Source organism: Lissotriton helveticus, chromosome 7 (genome assembly GCF_964261635.1).
Source record: "Lissotriton helveticus chromosome 7, aLisHel1.1, whole genome shotgun sequence".
NCBI lineage: Eukaryota > Metazoa > Chordata > Amphibia > Caudata > Salamandridae > Lissotriton > Lissotriton helveticus.
In genome coordinates this window covers 834,721,306-834,743,078 of record NC_136068.1, presented here as the reverse complement: position 1 = coordinate 834,743,078, position 21,773 = coordinate 834,721,306, and the positions used below count along the sequence as shown (strand labels likewise).

Here is a 21,773-nt window from a genome sequence, read left to right as displayed (position 1 = left end):
CTCCGGGCCCCTCTCGTCCCTCCCCACCGGCGGCTGCCTCGACGCAGGGCAAGTCGGATCTTCCATGGCACCGCTACGTGTGTTGCCGAGCGATCTCCGCTTCTTTCCGGGCTGCAGCTGGCAGAGGCCTTCGTGCCATTCCCCAGGCCCGTCTCATTCCCCCGTGCAGGTGGCTACCTCGACGGGGGTCAGGTCGGCGCTGCCCCAGGGCCGGTTCGATTCCAGCTCCGCTCCGGTCTCCGGTGAGGGGTAACTTGGAGAAACCTTGTCCGGCGACGCCGGATGGTACCGACGACCTGCCTCAGGCTGCGGACTCTATGGCTCCTCGCAGGGGTCGTACCGCGGATTCGTGTTCGGACGCCCCTTCTCCGGAGGCAGGCTGTATTTTGGTGTCGTCCTCCCTGGAGACTGTTCGCTGTGTAGTCTTTTTCACCGACGAGGTGTTCGTCGGAAGAGCGGCAGGTCCCTCATTCTTCAGCTCCTTCTGACATCTAAGTCTGGCCCTTGCCCATCCCGCTTGGCTGCCTTAGTTTTCAGCCGTCGCCCATGGAGGAGCTGCTTTCCCCACCATGGGGCCCTACGGAGGTGGTTGCGGCCTTCGCTCATGCTGTGCATGGCAGTGGGCATCTTGCGTATGGTTGTCCCGGTGGCTCACTTTCCAGCGGACCATCTATTGGAGGTTCTCCACCAGGGCTCTGGTGGGAGGGAAATCTTACTTCTCTTTGAAGTTTCCTCCTTTCTTCCTTGACGGGGGCTTGGAGGCGTCCTACCTCAGGGGACGCGGTGCCTCACTATCTTCCTCTTGACCCAGTGTTCCTTTCGCTCCACCACTCTGCCTCCAGTCCTCTTTTGCATAATGCATTTTCCTCCCTGCAGCCGCTGTTGACTCTGCCATCCCGAGAGGCCCGCTAGCTTTACTCTTGGGGGCGCAACATGTTCGCCTCGACCAGCGCTGCCCTGCGGGCCCTGAATTCCTTGTGTGTGCTGGCTCGAGCCTCCTCCTGTTTGTGGGACTCGGCTGAGTCCCTGGGACCCGTAGTGTCCCAGGAGGGTGGCCAGGTGGACTGACGCCATCATGCATTGGATGGCCTGGAGCTTGTGGCGTTTATTCTCCGTTCCGCTCTGGACATATCGGAGGTGCTGGGCGGGGCCATGGCTTTCTCGGTCGCTCTGTCGCCATGCTTGGCTTCGGAATGGAGTATTCCCTGTGAATATTTGGGAGAGACTCATCGACCTTCCATTTGGTGGTAGCCTGATGTTCCATGCCCCGGCCGACTCAGTCATCCAGAGGCACTTGGTGGGGCTCCGTCCTCCTCCTCCTTCTCCGCCTTACACTCCTCCTCCATGATTCCTGAGTTGGGTTGATTCTGGGCCTTTTTAGGCCAGTGGTTCTGGCGGTGTGTGTGTTTTCTGGCCATTTGCGTCCTTCCTGGGGACTTTGGCGTTGTTGGCTGCTGGACGGCCCTTTTGTTGATAGTGTGTTGGAATTGTTGCACAGACTTGGCCCTGAGATTATGCCTTCTGCTTGCTTGGGCTGCTTGTCGAGCCCGTTGCGGGGGTGTTTTTTTCCCCATGGCTCTTTCGTTTTTTCCTCTGCTGCGGAAGTTCTTCCAAAGAGGGTACCCATATTTTGGGACTTATCGTACCCTAGGAGGGATAGTGGTAGCGGTCATATGGCTTGTGCGCTGCTGGAGGGTTCTGGTCGCCTTCGGGTGCCTGTTCTCCATGGTGTTTGTGTAGTTTGATTTGCTCCTTGAGGTCATGTGCGCGGCCACTCGTAGTGGTGTGCCCGGGCATCTCCTCTTCCTGTTCCTGCCCTGAGGTCTGGGATGATCCTATGTTCTCCCTTGTCAGGCGCCGCCTACTCGGTGTTCCTGGGGCCTCCGGCAGCTGTTCTTACTTCTAGCGGCTTTTGACTGCCAGCGCTGTTCTGGCTGGCAGGTTGTTCACCTGGAGTGGGGTTGTCTTCCTTTCCCTCGCTTCCTTGGGTCTTCTAGGCTGCTTCTTCCTCTTTCTCCCTTCCTGTCTTGGCATTGGGCGGAAGCTGTGTTGCCTTGTGGTGCAGTGGGGTGCTTCGGCCTCTCCGACCTTGCCCTTGGTTCCTTTTCAGCCTTCTTCTCCCTCCTACAACCTTTGGGGTTGGTGGGGGTCTGCTTGGGGGTTCCCCTTGCCTGGCAGGGACGAGGTTCTACCTGGTCCACATATCTGGTTCCCTGTGGGGCCCTCTGTTCTGTATTGCCTGGTGGGGTCCTTTTGCAGTCCCTCCTTCCCAGGGGTTATTGCTATGGTATCTATTCTACGTGAAGGAATCTGCGCCTAGTAGTCTCTATCAGATGTAGGAGTTACTTACCTTTGGTAACGATATACCTGGTAGAGACGATTCTAGCCGCAGATTCCTTCATGGCCCGCCCTTCCTCCCCTATTCTGCGAGGACCCTTAGGTTAGCCTTCGGTGCTCGCCTCCCGGGGGGGGGGGGGGGGGGCTGCTGTGTCTCGTGTGAGTGCCTTCTTTGTTCTTGACGTGTGGCTCCGTCTGGTGGTGGTTCATTCCTCCTTTGGAGGATGTGGGTCCCGGTGTTTCAGTGCCCCGATGCTCTGGCGACTCCAGGTTTGGGGGGGATTGCTTCTATCCTTGTCGCTCCTCCTCTCCCTCTCTTCCTTTCATTGCTATCCTCTGGTTAACGGTCATCTAGCCATGTCTTGTCATTGTCCCTTGTGGGTGGTTGCCCTTTATATTGGGGTGGCTTGGAGGTTTGTTGTCCCTGTCTGTGTTGGGACTGGTGCCCTTCCTTGCTCAGGTTGGGGGTGGTGAGTTCCTATGTGTACCATGTACTTACACATGTTCCTTTCCTCCGGGGCACAGAGGTGGGAGACTGTCTATGTGCTGGCAAGGTGGTTGCGCAGTGCTCTGCTCGCTTCTTCTTCTTCTTCTTTCCCTGCCTTGGGTTCTGCGGTGTGACGCTACTGGGGGTGGTGTTGTTAGTCACCGTTTCTTTCCAGATTTTCTGCTTTTCGCACACTGTTCCCATGCGTCCACCGTTTATCTGGTGGTTCCGCGTTGTGGTGCGGAAAAGTTATCCGAAGAAAACTGACGTAGGCGCGCTGGGGCAGGTCTCATGTGACCTCGCTGACGGCACGTGCGCGGGCGACGCCTGGGCGGAGTCGCATGATGTCGTCCCGCCCCTGGCGCGCAGGGATGCTGTGGCAAAAAAGTTTCCGGATCCAGTCTCACGCTTGGGGATATTCTACGTGAAGGAATCTGCGGCTAGAATCGTCTCTACCAGATACATCGTTAATGAGGGTAAGTAACTTGTACATTAGATTTGTTAGTGACAGTCTTGGATGCCTTTTCTCCAGTATCTTTGATTCCAGGGGTTCTCCAGATAATTAGAAAGAACCTGGGGTATTCCCTTATTTAAATAGCATCAGCCGGAGCCCTGCCAAGTTTGTTTGGCTGACGGGTTCTTCTGCTTTGAGATTCACACATTTGCCCTCCACAGAGTAAGGACTTTTTCTACTTGGAGGGAAGAGAGTGTTGATCCACACTATGTCAAAGCTTGGCTTCAGAGCATGTTTCATGTTGAACAAACCTTTGCACACTTAGGTCTGTGCTTAGAGAACTTGAAAGTCCTTACACCTGCCAGGAAATTGTTCACCATGACTCAGTTCAAGAAGAAATGACTTGGATGCTATCACTGGACAGTAGCAGAGACCATCACCCATCTCACCTGCTGAGTGGATGGCGATACATCTTTATTTTGTGATCTGGTTTCAACTGGGTGTTTGCTGGTCATCTTTCTACAGAGCCTATGGAGCCCATCGGGACAGGACAGGTGTGTCTCCCACAAACTAACTTAACTGGATTCCTTAACCATAAACATAACATTATTTCTTATCAGATAGCAATTGCCTCCTGAGCCCTGAACCTCATATGGACCAGGTTTATACATAATGCTTTTAAACCGTTGTGAGAAAGTGCCATCTTTCTTGCATGGGCATGCCCCCACTTTTTGCTGAATTGCTGATGTGCTTTGACTGAGTGTGCCCTGGGCTCCTGCCAACCAGGTGCCCAGGGCCATTGTTCCTTCCCTAAAGCTGTGTTGAGACTAAAACCCAATTGGCATCTCTGGCCACCTGTCAGCCCCTAGTAAATGGTACCCTAGGCATGGTGATCAGAAAAGACCCCTAAGGGCTGCAGCACTTATTGTGCCACCCTTAGGGGCCCTGTACCCTGACACCCACACACTGCCTTTGCAGGCTGGGTGCCTCAGTACAGAACTAACCCGAGATTCGACATGAAACACATCCCTGTGTGCCATGCCCACAAACGCACTGCCCTGGCATCCATCAGTCACCCCTCTAGCTGGGTGCCCTATGCCAGTGGTGTGGGCACAGGCACATGAGCCCTGTGCCCCTACAGTACCCAGGGCCACTCCTAGGCACTGTAAGTGCAGTGCTGCCATTAAGAGTATATGGTGCTGGGAGGTCGTCATTACGATCTCCACAGCACCATGATGGCTTCACTGAAGACATAGAAGTTTGATATCAAACTTCTCAGCACATTAAACCCGCACTGATGCCAGTGTGGGATTTAATGTAACATGCATGACAGAGGGCATCTTAGAGATGCCCCCTGAAACCTAACCAACTCCCAGTGTCCTGACTGTGTGGCTACCGAGGCTGCCACCACCAGACATGTTTCTGGACCCCTGGGTCGAGAGCCTGCCGCTCTCGGGCCTGAAACATTGCACTTCCTGGGACGAGGTGCCAGGCCTCCTCCCCCAGGATGGGCAGGGGAAGCTTCAAAGGCATACCGTCCTTGTGAGCTTCTCCAGACCATTTGCTGTACCCAGCAACAGGACCCCACCGGTTCTGACCCCCACTCTGGCGGGAAGAACGGCAGGAAACCCTAAGTGAGGAAGGGGGGGTGTGCCAGCCTATACTAACCCCACCCCTCAGGTGGGAGAGGCAAGGTGAAGTACAACTCCGGGCTCCGGCCATCTTGAAGATGGGGGAGCCCTGCCCAACGACAGCTAGGCCCCTGCCCCCCTCCCACAGGAGAGGAGCAGACTAGGGGGTGTACTCACCCCAGGGCAAGGACCCATTGGTCCCTGCCCTTGCCCTACCTGTAACGCCCCTAAATTTAGTATTTAGGGGCATCCCGAACCTTCCTTACTCAGATCCCGATTTGCAACAACAAGAAGACCAAGAAACCCGAAGAACTGCCGTGCAGCTGCTATGAAAAGGACGACGCCCACTGACTTGGCCACAGAACTCTACAGGCCGGATGATCCTTGAACCTGCTCCTGCGAAACTCTGACGTCTCCAGCGGACAGCAATGTTGACAGAAGACCTGCCTGCCTTGAACCTTTCAAAAGACTGGGACTCCCACGAGCAGTCGTTCTACTCCAACAGCAATACCCCTGGTGCCGGCCAGGAACCGCAAATTCCAGCCCACTCTGCACCCGCCAAGCTCGGCCTGTGCCTCAGTGATCCAAGACCACGAGGACGTCCCCCCGCCGACTGGGACCCAAAGTCCAGTGCCCGTCCTCCACGACCCAGACGACGCCTGCAGCCTCAGAACCAGGGACCCCTCCAACCGCGACCAACCGAGGGTAAGATTTCCAGACCGGCCTGTGCCTCAGTGATCCAAGACCACGAGGACGTTCCCCCGCCGACTGGGACCCAAAGTTCAGTGCCCCTCCTCCACGACCCAGACGACGCCTGCAGCCTCAGAACCAGGGATACCTCCAACCGCGACCAACCGAGGGTAAGATTTCCAGACACCATAAGGCACCCCTGCACCCGGTGCCCTGCGGCCCCCTGTGCCCTCCTGCCCCCTGTGCCCTCCTGCCCCCTGTGCCCTCCTGCCCCCTGTGCCCTCCTGCCCCCTGTGCCCTCCTGCCCCCTGTGCCCTCCTGCCCCCTGTGCCCTCCTGCCCCCTGTGCCCTCCTGTGCCCTCCTGCCCCCTGTGCCCTCCTTTGGGTTACCTACCTCTTCTCCAAGATCCCAACTTACCTCTCGAAGTGGTGGTCGCACCTGAAGAATCTCCGTCCCCGAGCCTGCAGCCTTTATTCACCTTTTTACTTTCCCATTGGTTAACATTGAGCGCCCGACGGCTCAAAAGCACCGTGCACCCAGCTGCCCGAGTGCCGCTGGAAGTGCAACTTCTACCCTACTCTATTTCCCCACTTGCCCTGAGTAAGTGACCAGGAGCTCTGCTCCCACAGCCGCGTGGCCTGCTTGCTTGCAGCCACCAACCGAAGGCCCCCTACCCTCCATTGGATTGTATTGGGCCTACTCTCTCTGCACCCGGCTGCCCATGTGCCGCTGAGGGTGTAACTACTGTACCTTTCCGACCTTGGGAAACCCCTGAGTCTATCCCCAGAACCGTAACTCCACCAGTCGAGTACTTCCCTTAAAGCCGATAACTCACTTTCCTTCCCTAGGCTAACATTGACTGGTGACAGTGTGGAGTTTTGAAACTTTAAAATATTTATCTAAAATCAGCAGAATACCGAATTACTCACCTGTGATCAGGAGAGAAGGCAGTACCGTACCTTTTAGTCCTGTACTGACCCGCAAAAGTAATCCTAACTGTACTTACCAGTTACCTGCATTTTCTTCCATAGGAAACCATTAACTGTTTTTCTGTGAAATTTCTTCTACGTGTTATTTGGCTGTGCATACAGCACAAGAGCAAATTTGGTGCTGGTGGCATGATCAGTAGTCATGCCATGGGTCCTATTTCTGCTGGGCAGCTATAATGATGACTTCACATGCATTCTCCAGACCATATCCTGCAACAGCAATATCTAATTTGCCAATCATTTCTTTTCAGCCTTTTTTGCCTAGTTCTAAGTTCAGCTGAGACCCTCCCTTCTCTCTTGTTTTAGATCTACTCTTAAAAATGAAAATGGTAATTAGCAGAGACACACTAAGATAAGGTAGTATTGATGTTCACTGTGTTACTGTTCATAGGCTTCTTTCCATACCTATCAACTGAAAAGAAAGTCGAGAAGGTACTTGGAAAACTTACATAAAAGGGTGGGGATGCATGCCACATATGATACATACAGGCTTGTTGTGCAGTGCTTGTAATTAGCTGCTATAAACGCATTTCCACTCCTGACTCAGAATTCCTGAATGTTAAAGAAAAGAGCCGATGTATCAAGATCAGTGGTAACTATAAAATTAAGTGTATTGTTTTCATATTAAATATTGTCATTGGAAACCGAGAGAAATATCCCTCTTGCCATCTTGCTCTTACTTTGACCCATAGATGTTAACCTGCAACATTGTGCGTTCTTCTAACTACAGGATATTTTTTTCCACAGGGCCATATAAAAGTAGTCCAGTACTTAGTGAAGGAAGTTAATCAGTTTCCTTCTGACATTGAATGCATGCGATATATAGCAACCATCACTGACAAGGTAGGTCTATGATTAAAATGTAAAACGTTGTTGTACAATCCTTCGTTTATGTGAGTATTATGCATCTATACATCCTTAATGGTAATGGTTCTTTTCTTAATTAAGAACCCTAGTTGTTTTCACGTTCCTCCCTTCCAGTATGCTTTATCACAGCCAGAGATTTCCCTTGGTACACCACTCTTTAACACTTATAACAAATCTATCTATATTTGCCATTAAATGCACCTAAGGTTTCACTTTTTTACTGGTGAATAAGATGTTTTGCTGTGGTACACTAATGGGCAAAAATTAATATTGAGATTTCCCAAATGTATTTGTCTTCTGCATTCTCTGTCAGTCTAGCTTTGTGGGTATGCTGTGCATTCTAGCTAACAGCATTGCCAGACCTGTAAAGGCTTTCAGAGGAGTGTGTACTTCCTATATGCTAAATCACTGTCTCTGAGAAATGCTCATACTTACTGATATGACAAATCTATTCTGCTGTGAAGGCAAATTGTCCCTGCACGGTGATTAAATTGAGCAAAGGCCTATGAGGCTTTGTGGTATATTATCAGCATTTGTATGCTACATTAATGCTTAGCACAGCTCTGAAGTGCTCTTGATTGTCAAGAAGTTGTCATATATGATTCTGGCTTTTACTTCTGACCCTAGTTAAGGCGCCTAGGTTTAGTTGTGTATGGTCTGTGTAATTATGATACTGTTACGTCCTGGTTATTTGCCATTCTCAAACAGTGGGTATCCTTCCACTTAGTGATGTCTAGAAACTGAGCCTTTATAGCTGTTCCACTGCAGTTTGTTTTGCACATTTAATAAGGCTGCATGTGTACCTTATGTGACCCGTCTAGGGTTTTTTTCATTTTTCAAGTGCCTGCTATTGTAGTGCTTCAACATTTGAAGGAACCAGAGCACTGTTCCTGCTAGGCAACCACCTAATCAGTGTACTTAATTGAATTAATTAACTTTGTGTGACCAATCTTTTCCTCCCTCAGCAAAGTACATGTTCCTGAGCAATGAAAAGCCAACTAATAAGCTTGCAACTCATCATGTGTCAGACTTAAAACCTAGAAGTTGGGATAGATATTGTGACATCTCTATTTTGATCCCCTTCCTTGCCCTCTCTGAAGTATCATGTCAGCACCATTTGTAGCTACGGATGAAAAATGTACCAAACTCTAACATAGTAAGAAGGGATCATTGCAAATTTGGAAGTCCCCAAAGCATTTTGAATATGAAGGTTAGATTTGACTCTACACAACGAGATCCACAAACCTCGAAAGAATCCTGGGATCCACTTTATAGTGTTGGCCCCACACCCAATCCAGGGAGGTTAGAAGAGGGCATATTTAGTACCTCTAGGGCACGGATCTGACAGACTGGCCAGTAGTTTGTGTTTCCCTATAGAAGAGATCAGCCCTGCAACAAGGTGGTACCTGCCCAACATTAAATGTCTGTCTCACCCTACACATAAATACACTAAATGGGGACTACGTTGATCCGAATCATAGATAACTTATTCTAAAAACAGTAGCTACTGAACATATATCTGCCATTCTAAAGTATTCCACCTATACCAAAGACGCTAAAATATGATGCTGTAGTTTGAAATGACACTTAAATAAACAGTTATTTAAAGTATCATGTGCCATTAGTTCTCTATATTTTACTACAGATAAACAAATTCTGCCTCTTAGATACCTCACTCCCATGTCACCATATTTAATAAGCCATTAGCGCATCATGCTTGCTAACTTTCAGTAGTTCGGCGTATTTTGTATTTAACTTTGTGAAAGTGTTTTAGCTCTGTGAACTTGATGAGCGCTTAGATGAGATTCTGCAACTGATACTCTTCCTAAATGAGGTATGCATGTGCGCAGAGCCCTTCTGTAGATATCTAAAATCTTCCAAATTATGTAGCCTCACGTTTCCTTCTCTTTGTAGCCCTTCCTCTCTCCGTTTTGAACAACCTCGGACACTAAGCGTAAAATGCATATTAGTGAGAGTTGTTTCAGTCAAACAATTGAGTCTTATAAAGCATCTGGCAGATGTGCAGTAAAAGGAGGACTGAATCTGCAAATACATACAAGGAGTTTTGACACGAGGGTTGAATCAGTGCCAACAGAATGAAAATGTTAAGTGGAAAAGGGTTGGGGGAGGGGGGGGAGTAGAAAGATAACAAAAAGAGTGTGCAAATAAATAAATAACTACATCGATAACCAGATACACCACAAACAACAAAAAATGCAATTCCAGGCTATCCACGTAAAGACAGCTTGGGGAGCCTCATTGTACTTGCATGCTAGTAAATAATCACAACTGCCATGAGCCTCGTCACTGCAGGCGTTCACATTCCACCTAATTAGCATCACAAGAGATAAAAACGCATTTCCAAAGTTGTGTTTAAGGAACGTTGAGGGAAAGGTCTTATTCGAAGGCAATAACCCGCAGCATCTACTGGGCAGCTTGGCTGTTCAAGCCATGCAGAAGACTGTAGTAAATCACATCCGTTTTCCAGAATTTTTCGGGGAGCCAGCTAAAAATGACGTTTACTTTCCATTCTGCTATACTCTAAGTAAACCTTTCAGGGCGGTCTGTGGACTTCAACCGAAATAAAAAAGAAATTCTAGACCATGCACAGCTAGTACCTTTTATCTCGATTTTTATATGGTGTTTTCTGCCTTAAGCTGACATGCTAAACGAATGGCAAATGGTGAGCAAAAAAACGATGGATTTAGGCCCAGATCTCTGTACTGGGGTGAATGTATTGACATTGTTCTGCATTCTGTCCATCAAATGTTTTTTGCATTTGTCACCCCGAGAGGAACAGGTATGCCCATACGTGGGTCCTGTGCTCTCCAGGCCACTAGAATCAAGCTATCCTGGCTGAAGAGGGGTGAAACCCCGAAACCGGTCCTAGCTTGCTTGTTTCCAGTCCAGGGAGGACCTGGCATGGCAGTTCGGGCTGGACTGTTCCCATGGAGCACAGGGTCAAGACTGATTTGCGTATGGCTGGGTTCAAACTGGAATGGCATGGTGAACAAAAAAACGATGAATTTAGGCCCAGATCTCTGTACTGGGGTGAATGTATGACATTGTTCTGCATTCCGTCCATCAACTGTTTTTGCATTCTAAATGAGTAGTCAGAATATGAAAATACCCCCTTACTTTGTACCTACTTTCGTCTGTAACGCAACTGGTGCTCATGTCAAACGCTCTGAGGTCTTTGGGTCTAGTTTCGCGCTATATAAAACTCCTCCAAAACCAAAGCTCTGATGGCACTGAACAAGTGAGTCAGGCCCTCCCTCAAAGAGCTCCCTTGTCCCTTCCATTCAAACATCTATCCATTCACGCTTTCATCCTTCCATTATCTTGCTGATATCCACCGTTTCATCTTTACTTTCGGTGACCCCTTAATTTCTTCATCCATCATTCAATATTTCACGGTCCAACCATCACCCATTCCATCCATTTGTTCACACATCCATCATCTGTGAATGTATCAATCAACCATACATTCGTCCTTTGACTTGGCAGCCATCAACATTTTTTATCCACCAATTCATACTTTTGTTCATCCATCAACTCTGATGTCCAGGTCCCTTCCATCCTTTTATCTGTTCATCCACATATCTATTTACCTATCTTTTCACTCACCCACCCACCTACTCATTCATCCACCCACTCATGTATCCATTCTTTGTATTACTCTTCCTCCCTTTTTCACTTCCTTACTTTCACCTTTCCTTCCAGCCTTCCATCATTCTTTTCCGTTTCTATAATCCCATCTTTCATTCTTCATTACATTGTTAATCATGAGCTTTCGTCTACAGAGTTGCCGACAAAAGAGGCCCATAAACAACCCAAACCCTGATGTAGCTGCTTAAGTGGGGGTTCTCGGTGCCTATGATTCCAAAGCATTTCTGCAACACAAACATTATCCAACTGAGTTATCGTTCATAAAACATAAAAAACTGACTTTTTCAATGCTTGTTGTGCTCTACATCAGACACAATGCTTGGGTTGCTGGCAGGTCTCCATGTTGTTTCATGGGGAGGAATGAGACTGCTATGCTTTACGCCCCCAAGGATGCATTGCGGTTAAATGTCTGCTTAACGATGTGTGTAACATTTAGGTCAAGACCTACTTGTTCGAGAGGGACAGCTGGGACACATGAACAGATATGCATGGCTGACTGTAAGCACATCTCGCACTTTTGTCCTACTTTTCCACTTTGCCTACAAAAAAAGAGCTATCGAACATGGAACCATTGATATTCCCCATGCTGTCCATCTCCTCATGACAGCAAAACTGTTTTGTCATGGTTAGTAAGCCCCCAGGACCCTTATACAAAACAAGTGAAAACTCCAAAGTACATCACCTCATTACAGATGTTCCCACATTAATACAATTTTGATATGTGATTGTATTTTGTAAACACTGGAAGACCATTTTCTCCAGCAAATCTTTGTGTCCGTTAAATGTATATAAACTGGAAACCACAGATTTTCTTGGAGAACATGCGTTTAATCTTAGATTACCTTTTTTAGGGCTCGGACTCCTCCCCAGTGAAACTGGGAGGAGTTTCGAGAACTAATGTTAAAGGAGAAAAAAAAGAAGAAGTATCTCCTAGGGCCTTGGTGAGAGGAATTCCACACATTCCTTAGCGTTTTCTGTCATCTGGTCAGTGATTCGTCTTCCTTGTGTTTTCGTTTTAATAGGCTTGAAGTGATAGGGTAAATGTAGTTTTGTTCCGCCATTTTGGGCATATTTCGTTCGTGCTCGCGCAAAGAAGTACATAAATTGTAATTAGGAGCTGTCAGGGTGCCTCCGTTAGTGAATCCAGATGGCCGGGCGCGTTCACAATTCTGCAGCGCTCAGCGCGCAGCTTCCTTGTTTTGTTAGGCACGGTGAGATTAAGTGATTTGTCCAGAATCACGGATGTTGAGCGTCGTTACAGAGCGCTAAAAAGAATGTGTTGCAATAAAGTTAAACGTACATATATATTTTTAATACAATACATTTTTTACAGGTACGCAACAATGCACTGCAAGGTTCACGCCTCATAAAGATGTTTATGTGTATTTCGAATAAAGCGCCTTTTGTTTTTTTCACCATTTCTTCGGCTTCCCCCGCTCGAAGCGCACTCGGGAATGTGAAAAAGTGTTCCTGAGACTCTGGCACTCGAGCGGGCTCCAAGCCGGAATCACACAGTGTGAAATATTACATCATTTTTTATTGCTCAGTCCTGCGGCACGTGAGCTGTGTGCGCGAGAAACCTCATTCCAGCCCACGGACACACGAAAAGTAGTTGTAAGAGCTGCGGCCATCATTAGCGGACACTTGGACCCTTTCTCTAAGAACAGAAAGTAGCCGTGAGAGGAGCGCCGGCAATTACTTCAGAGGAAGAGTTTGGAGCCGTATACACCAATGTGTTATGATTGATATTACCCCGTCTGTAAATACCTGGTGGCTGCTTCACTTTCATTTTTGGGAAGTTTCTGTTTTTCAAATCTTTGAAATAAAATGTAAATGTATACTCCTCAAAAGGGAATATCGGAGCAAAAGACAGAAAAACTTCGGCTGCCGCAGTAGTTTGTAAGAAGTGAATAAAAGTGGTAAAAGTTTTGCTCGGGACGGCCGCGCTCGCCTCCTCCCTCCTAATAAATACGGCGCTTCCTCGTGGGGCTGCCCTTAATAAAGAGAGCCTTTTCTGACATAATCCGCATTCCCTTCTGGGCTGACAATCACCTCCGCTCTGCCGATGATGCGCGCACATTACTGTTCAGCCTTCTTTTTTTTCCTCTCGCCTGGAGTAGCGGACATGTGCCAGCAAGGGCTAGATGTTTGCAGTTTTTTTCTCCTCTTCGCTATTTACTGTATTCTCGTGTGAGGTGAATGGGCAGCGCGAGGAGGCGGAGGGGGCTGCGTCCTCCTTATCTGAGTTATGTCTGTCCAGAAAGAAATGGTTAAGTGCGCCCTCCCACCAGCAAGCATACCACGAACATAAGACTTCAAAGAGATTCCTAGACTGCCTGTGAAGTGTAATCACCCCAGGCCCACAAATCACCCTTCCATGGGCACCACAGAGTGAAGCTGACATTCACCTGCACCCATGGGTGCTGCTGGAACTAGGAGGCTGGAGGGTTTATAGGCTCAGATGAGGCTTGCAAACATTTACACTCTTAACACCTCAACCAAGCCCTTTCTTCTGGCCTAAACTCACTCCCTGCGGACCCCGCCCCATCTTCTGCACATGTGGGTCACTGTCCCTGCGCATTTCACACTAGAACCAGGTGAGTAAAGTAGTGAGTGCAGAGTAGTGATTAGAGAAGTGAGTAGTGAGTAGAGTAGTGAGTAGAGTAGTGAGTAGAGTAGTGAGTAAAAAGTAGAGTAGTGAGTGGAGAGTAGTGAGTAGAGTAGTGAGTGCAGAGTAGTGAGTGCAGAGTAGTGAGTGCAGAGTAGTGATTAGAGAAGTGAGTAGAGTAGTGAGTAGTGAGTAGAGCAATGAGTAGTGAGTAGAGTAATGAGTAGTGAGTAGAGTAGTGAGTAGAGTAGTGAGTAAAAAGTAGAGTAGTGAGTAGATTAGTGAGTGGAGAGTAGTGAGTAGAGTAGTGAGTGCAGAGTAGTGAGTGCAGAGTAGTGAGTGCAGAGTAGTGAGTGCAGAGTAGTGAGTGCAGAGTAGTGAGTGCAGAGTAGTGAGTGCAGAGTAGTGAGTGCAGAGTAGTGAGTGCAGAGTAGTGAGTGCAGAGTAGTGAGTGCAGAGTAGTGAGTGCAGAGTAGTGAGTGCAGAGTAGTGAGTGCAGAGTAGTGAGTGCAGAGTAGTGAGTGCAGAGTAGTGAGTGCAGAGTAGTGAGTGCAGAGTAGTGAGTGCAGAGTAGTGAGTGCAGAGTAGTGAGTGCAGAGTAGTGAGTGCAGAGTAGTGAGTGCAGAGTAGTGAGTGCAGAGTAGTGAGTAGTGAGTGCAGAGTAGTGAGTGCAGAGTAGTGAGTAGAGAGTAGTGAGTAGAGAGTAGTGAGTAGAGAGTAGTGAGTAGAGAGTAGAGAGTAGAGAGTAGTGAGTAGAGAGTAGTGAGTAGAGAGTAGTGAGTAGAGAGTAGTGAGTAGAGAGTAGAGAGTGCAGAGTAGTGAGTGCAGAGTAGTGAGTGCAGAGTAGTGAGTGCAGAGTAGTGAGTGCAGAGTAGTGAGTGCAGAGTAGTGAGTGCAGAGTAGTGAGTGCAGAGTAGTGAGTGCAGAGTAGTGAGTGCAGAGTAGTGAGTGCAGAGTAGTGAGTGCAGAGTAGTGAGTGCAGAGTAGTGAGTGCAGAGTAGTGAGTGCAGAGTAGTGAGTGCAGAGTAGTGAGTGCAGAGTAGTGAGTGCAGAGTAGTGAGTGCAGAGTAGTGAGTGCAGAGTAGTGAGTGCAGAGTAGTGAGTGCAGAGTAGTGAGTGCAGAGTAGTGAGTGCAGAGTAGTGAGTGCAGAGTAGTGAGTGCAGAGTAGTGAGTGCAGAGTAGTGAGTGCAGAGTAGTGAGTGCAGAAGTGAGTAGAGTAGTGAGTAGAGTAGTGAGTAGAGTAGTGAGTAGAGTAGTGAGTAGAGTAGTGAGTAGAGTAGTGAGTGCAGAGTAGTGAGTGCAGAGTAGTGAGTGCAGAGTAGTGAGTGCAGAGTAGTGAGTGCAGAGTAGTGAGTGCAGAGTAGTGAGTGCAGAGTAGTGAGTGCAGAGTAGTGAGTGCAGAGTAGTGAGTGCAGAGTAGTGAGTGCAGAGTAGTGAGTGCAGAGTAGTGAGTGCAGAGTAGTGAGTGCAGAGTAGTGAGTAGAGTAGTGAGTAGAGTAGTGAGTAGAGTAGTGAGTAGAGTAGTGAGTAGAGTAGTGAGTAGAGTAGTGAGTAGAGTAGTGAGTAGAGTAGTGAGTAGTAAGTGCAGAGTAGTGAGTAGAGTAGTGAGTAGTAAGTGCAGAGTAGTGAGTAGAGTAGTGAGTAGAGTAGTGAGTAGAGTAGTGAGTAGTAAGTGCAGAGTAGTGAGTAGAGTAGTGAGTAGAGTAGTGAGTAGTAAGTGCAGAGTAGTGAGTAGTAAGTGCAGAGTAGTGAGTAGTAAGTGCAGAGTAGTGAGTAGAGTAGTGAGTAGTAAGTGCAGAGTAGTGAGTAGAGTAGTGAGTAGTAAGTGCAGAGTAGTGAGTAGAGTAGTGAGTAGTAAGTGCAGAGTAGTGAGTAGAGTAGTGAGTAGTGAGTAGAGTAGTGAGTGCAGACTAGTGAGTGCAGACTAGTGAGTGCAGACTAGTGAGTGCAGAGTAGTGAGTGCAGACTAGTGAGTGCAGACTAGTGAGTGCAGACTAGTGAGTGCAGACTAGTGAGTGCAGACTAGTGAGTGCAGACTAGTGAGTGCAGACTAGTGAGTGCAGACTAGTGAGTGCAGACTAGTGAGTAGAGTAGAGTAGTGAGTAGAGTAGTGAGTAGAGTAGTGAGTAGGACATCACAGGCAGCAGCTGTGCAAGCTTCTTACACTCACAAGGAGACCACAGGCAGCTGAGGTGCAATCTTCTCCTACTCACAAGAACGACATCACAGGCAGCAGCGGTGCAAGCTTCTTACACTCACAAGAAGGACATCACAGGCAGCACCAGTGCAAAGTTCTTACACTCACAAGGAGACATGCCAGCAGAGGTGCAAGCTTCTCACACTCACAAGAATGACATCACAGGCAGCAGCAGTGCAAGCTTCTTACACTCACAAGAACGACATCACAGGCAGCAGCAGTGCAAGCTTCTTACACTCACAAGGAGACCACAGCCAGCAGAGGTGCAAGCTTCTCACACTCACAAGAAGGACATCACAGGCAGTAAAGGTGCAATATTCTCACACTCACAAGGAGATCACTGGCAGTACACACCACATGAACACACTCCACAACACATAGCAACAATACATTGGCATTTATAATGCCATTAGCTCAAACTCAAATAAATCCGAGCCCGATTGCATTTCTAATGCTTGTTTTACTTGGGGACGTGGTTTGGCACGTGCTGCTCTTGCACTTTTCAGCTATAGTGCCCAACAAAGCTAATAAGGATCCATTTGTAGCGGTTCTTTTGCCTCCCTTTACTCTTTCCTTAAGATGGGATATACTAGGCCACACTAGTGGCTTCAAGCTGTTAGTGTCATTCAATTAGCTGTTTACAGCAGTTTGCTCTGCATAATCTCTTTTGCTTAGGCACAATCACCCAGGGCATTCCTATCCTTTGTGGTCTACCATTGATAAGAGGTCCTTGCAGAACCACTTTGCTTGCCTGAAAGGTGAAGGTTCACTGATCCCGTTAGGAATGATAGATTTCATATATAAGAAGAGGTGTTAGGAGTAAACTACATATGCTTGGCCCTCCCCAGGCTTCCTCTCTGAATTATCATACCTGCCTGCAGGTTCCTTTGTTCTCCTACATAGAGGTCTCCTCTTTGTCATGTGCAAGTGGTGTGATTAACCTAATTAAGATGAAATAATTACCTGGTTGATAGAATGTTCCAACCAAACTTTTTCCCCCACCCCTTATTTCACCACACAGCACTTGAGAGTCTGATAATTCAAACGTCCTCCGCTGGATTCAGGTAAAACCTATCTCAACCTCTCCTTCAGACCGGGTTTCAGAATTCCAGGGAATGTTCTTCAAAAAGATCTTCCTATTAAAAGAAGTAGTTGTCTCCCTTCTTCCACAAGGAGGCGGTCCCAATTCTCTGTTCCTTTCGGATCTCTGCACCTAGCCTCAACACCACTCTCTTCCTAAACGGCAAGTGAAACCCATAAGTTTAAAAAATGGAAACTGAAATTTCCAAGTCCTTCGACTCACCCCTCACAGGTCTTGCCCTTCTTGCTAGCCCTGCTGGACTTTTTCAGGATGGCTCTGCAGCCCTCTGTTCTACTATTCACTTCTTGCAAAATTGGTGGCTCTGATACAAACTCCTCACAAACTTGTGCTTCCACTGGCTCTAATTCTGTGTGTAAGGCAAACTAGATGGCCAGAATGCAGTTCCCCTATTCATTTGATCCTTTCTTCTGAACCATTCTCAATGTGATCAGTGACTCTGTTCATTGAGCCGACTGGCACAGCTGGCGGTGTCACAAGTGGAAAACATAATCTATGTTCAGAAGAGCAGGTCAGGGAGAATTTTAAAGGGACCCATTATGGGAGCGTCTCTCTAGCACCCAAAGTTTCACTCCCTTGGAGGAGATTTTGGTTCAGATTAAGCTCCCTTGCCTACGAAGGATTGAGACTGTAGCCAAGCGTAGGATGATGGCTCTGAATCTGATCATTTTCTGCTACCAGCATTCTCTTGGATTTACAAAATTCTAGTTATCTGCATATCTCTCTTGCAGGGTGGATTTCCAAACCACCTTGCCATGCTCCAGAGGAAACCCCCTCTTTTACAACAGTTGTTCAGAAGGCATCAGAGGCCTTGGAACTGATTTTGCCGTCTGCGGATAGGAACATTCTGACAGGGATAGAATATTGCAATCTTCCGTGGGTGAGGTGTCTTTTTATTGTACAAGCTATGATTGTGTGTACTTTGCTTGGATGATCATGGCTTCTAATTGTACTTTCCTAGGAATAAAGAATAACTGAATGCAATGGTGAGTTGAGTTAGGGAATCCTGTTTCTATCCTTGGGAGAGTGCAAGTTTTGTGTATGGGTAAGAAAAGCAATGTGTTTTTGTTTTAAGTAGCTGGAAGGTTCCTTTGACTCCTCTAAACCAGTAGTGATTTTTGGTGGAGGGAGGAATGGGCTTGGTCATGGACTGCATGCAGGACAGGTCAAGACAGAGGTTTTTAGCGGGGGGTGAGCATTGGTGCTCTCACATCAGAATGCAATGGTTTAGCGACGTGGGTCTATCTGATGCATGTAAGTCACTGCAATCCAGTTGGAACAGATTATTACTCCAGAATTGGAACTTTCATAGATTCACATGCTTGAATCATTCCCCATCGTCGAGATAGGAATCCCCAGTGTATCAAAATAGCAGTGCAAAGCTAACACAAACCAGAAACCGGCCTAGGCCCATTTCAGTTTTGTAACTTAACTCGATTGTTTTGTTAAAGAGACCAAAATTAAGCCTGAACCTATCAGGACATCTCACCCTCTAGAACACTTCTGAGAGAAACTTAGACCCTCAGATTTTCCACCACACGTTTTACTAGGGAGTCTCCACTGCGCTCTACTCAGCTTCTTAAACTACTTAAGTGGTTTAAAACCAGATTTTTTTTCCTTCAATCAATATCTTCTACTGCAATGCCATCTTCTTCAGTACTGATTTACCTTTTTTCTGACATAGTTGTGTCCGATAAAGAGAGTCTTTTCAGAGCCCGTGCCACCTGCTCTAAGAAAAGGCTTCATACAGACAACCCCTACAGTGACTGCATCTATTGCCTGTATCCCAACCATAAGGCAAAGGAGTGTAGGGTATGTCATATCTTTTCAAACAAGACTTTGAGGCATTGTGAGGGGCGCCTTCTAAAATGGCTTCAAAAACTAAAAGACAGGAAGGAACTGCTTTCGAGTAGGAACAGTGATGTGTCTTCATCATCTAGGAGGTTTCATAAGAGGGGGAGATCACCTCACACTCATTCTACCAGCGAGCGTCCAAAGAAAGCCCTCAAAAAGACCTCTCATGGGCACAGTCCCTCTATATCTCCTCACAAATCTGGAAAGTAAATGACATTCACCTGGGGACAATAAGATAAAAAAAAGTCAAGCGCTGAGCCTTCTTCTCCAACCCCCTCAAGGCAGACACTCTTTTAAAAAGCCTTACTCTGTACATCCTGAAGAAAGGACGTCTTAGAAAAATGCATCATCGACAAAGAAACACTCATTGTCGCCGACGAGTATGGAGGCCTGCCAGTCTTCAGCGTCTAAACAGAAGACCAGTGCTGCACTACTGTCTACACCATTGCCGGCGACACCGGCGTCTGTGAAACCTTCAGTTTCCTCGCCTTAGTTGATCCCGCTGATGACATCCTCATCAATGAAACCAGTGGTGACGGTGACAACTGTATCATCGACAATGGCGATGACAATCTGAAAGAAACACGTAGTGATAGATTCCTTACCTTAGAATTACCCCAGGCTTCAGACTGGATCCAGAAAGTTTTCGTCAGCAGTGCGACAGTAGGCGTCGTTGTGCGGCTCCGCGTGCGTCGTTGGCGCCGGGATGATGTTTCTGGAGCTACTTATACGCGCCCACGTGCGCTGACGTCAGTTCTTTCTTTTTCAGCACCAGCAAGCGCAGATCCGGGAAGAACAAGTACCCCCGGTCATTTTTTGTCAGATTTTTTTCGAAGCCTTTTGTCTACATTCTTCGAGTCGATCGTCTCTTGGTGTCGTCGGGATGCCCGGCTTCAAGGATCTTTTGTCGCAGCAGCAGGGGACGGTCCTCCACCTGAATCTGTCCAGCCGCCACCTCCTTGCGTGGAGACATCCTTTGACCTGCCTCCCAAACTTAGTGATGTAATCTTGGCAGTCATGCGTCCCTCCACTAAGACGGTATACGCCTGCAGGTGGAATAATTTTGTGGCATGGTGCACAGCAAAGGCTGTGGATCCTCTTTCTGAGGTCATCTATTTCTCCTTTCTTTGGCCCAGCAGGGCTCTGCTCTGGGCACTATCAAGGGCTACCTCTCAGACATTTCAGCCTTTTTATGGCTTCCAGATCAGCCTTTCTTTTTCCGGTCCCCGGTTGTAAATAGATTCTTAAAAGGCATTACTCAACTTTTGCCTCCTGTTCCTTTCATAATGCCTCAGTGGGACTTGAACCTGGCTCTGACATATCTGATATGTGCTCCCTTTGAGCCACTTCACAACTGTCCTCTTCGTCTTCTCACTTTAAAGCCTGCTTTCCTGGTTGCCATCATCTCTGCCAGAAGAGTGAGTGAGCTCCAGGCTCTTTCTTCTAAACCTCCTTTTCTCTCTCTCTCTCTCTCTCCATCTGGACAAAGTTGTTCTAAGGACTCGTCCAACTTTTCTGCCAAAGGATGTCACTGCCTTTCACATCGGGCAGACCATCACTTTGCCTACCTTCTTTCCGCCTCTGCATCTCTCAAAAGAGGAAGAGATGCTCGACCGTCTGTACCCAAAACATGCGCTAACCGCACACAACAGTTCCGGGTGGATGACCAGCTCTTTGTTGGCTGCGTGGGTGCCAAAAAAGGTTGGGCCGTGCACAAGCGGACCATCTCTCGGTGGGTTGTTCTGTGCATTAAGGCACGGCGACAGCAGCCACTACTGCTTTGGGACGAGGAGTTCTCTGGCAAGACATCTGTCGAGCAGCTACGTGGGCCTCGCTGCACACGTTTACCAAGCCTTACTGCCTGGACAGCCAAGTCCAGAGAGACAGCTTTTTTGGCCGCTCTGTTCTCCAGGACTTTCTGGTGTGATCTTGGTTCGCAGACCCACCACTGGGGTTGGTATTGCTGGGGTATCTATTCTAAGGTAAGGAATCTATCACTACGTGTTTCTTTCAGATGCACAAGTTACCTTCGGAAACGATATATCGGTAAGACACATTAGTAGTGATAGATTCCTTACTGCTCCAACCCATCCTCCCCCTTCTGCAAACTGATTTCTAGGGTTAAGGTCATCCCTTTAAGGGCCCTAGTTTCATGGCACCAGTGGTCAGTTTCTAGCAGAGCTCTGTGTTCCTGGAACAGAAAGTCGTGTACAGAACTGACGTCAGCGCGCGTGGGCACGTCTAAGTTGCTCCAGCGACGTCATAACAGCGCCAATGAAGCACACGGAGCCGCACAACGACACCTACCGATGTGCAGGGGTACTGCTGACGAAAACTTTCCGGATCCAGTCTTGACGCCCGGTGTAATATTAAGGTAAGAAATCTATCAACTACTAATGTTTCTTACAGATAAATAGTTACCGAAGGTAAGTCCTAATACAAGCCAACAATGACAATCTAGAAACATTTGACGCTCTCCTCCCATCCCTCCGGACTTCCCCCCTCCCACGCACTCCTCCCCTGCCCGCCCATCCTCCTCTCCCTGAAGAACCCGACACGCCAACAGAGTTCACCCGTTGTTCCGGTGATCTCTAGTAATAACACCTGCCCCCGTCGCAAGATAACACCCCCACCACAACACTAGAGAGAACAAGACCCCTCCACCTCCCTCCGGCAATCACCCTCACTTGACCTCCGCCCTCCATCCCTCCCAACACATCTCGAACGACCTCAACACACAGTACGTGACTCCCAACCACCTCCCCAGTCCCTCATGCAATTTAGCACCGACGCTGCAACATGGCCCCCACCTCCCCACACCCCCAAACCCACCTAGATCCCGCACGGACAGCTCACTCACAAAAGGGCAACTTAGCGTCCCCCCCCCAC

At 48.2% G+C, this 21,773-nt stretch overlaps 1 protein-coding gene across 1 annotated transcript in view; it reads left to right on the top strand.

The window, feature by feature from the left end:
- Positions 1–21,773, top strand: part of ANKHD1 (ankyrin repeat and KH domain containing 1) — a 1,380,661-nt gene that overhangs the window by 928,318 nt on the left and 430,570 nt on the right. The window contains exon 23 of the mRNA XM_078653327.1: positions 7,337–7,432. Within this exon, the coding sequence (XP_078509453.1) occupies positions 7,337–7,432 (96 nt within the window). The remainder of the gene's footprint in view (positions 1–7,336; positions 7,433–21,773) is intronic.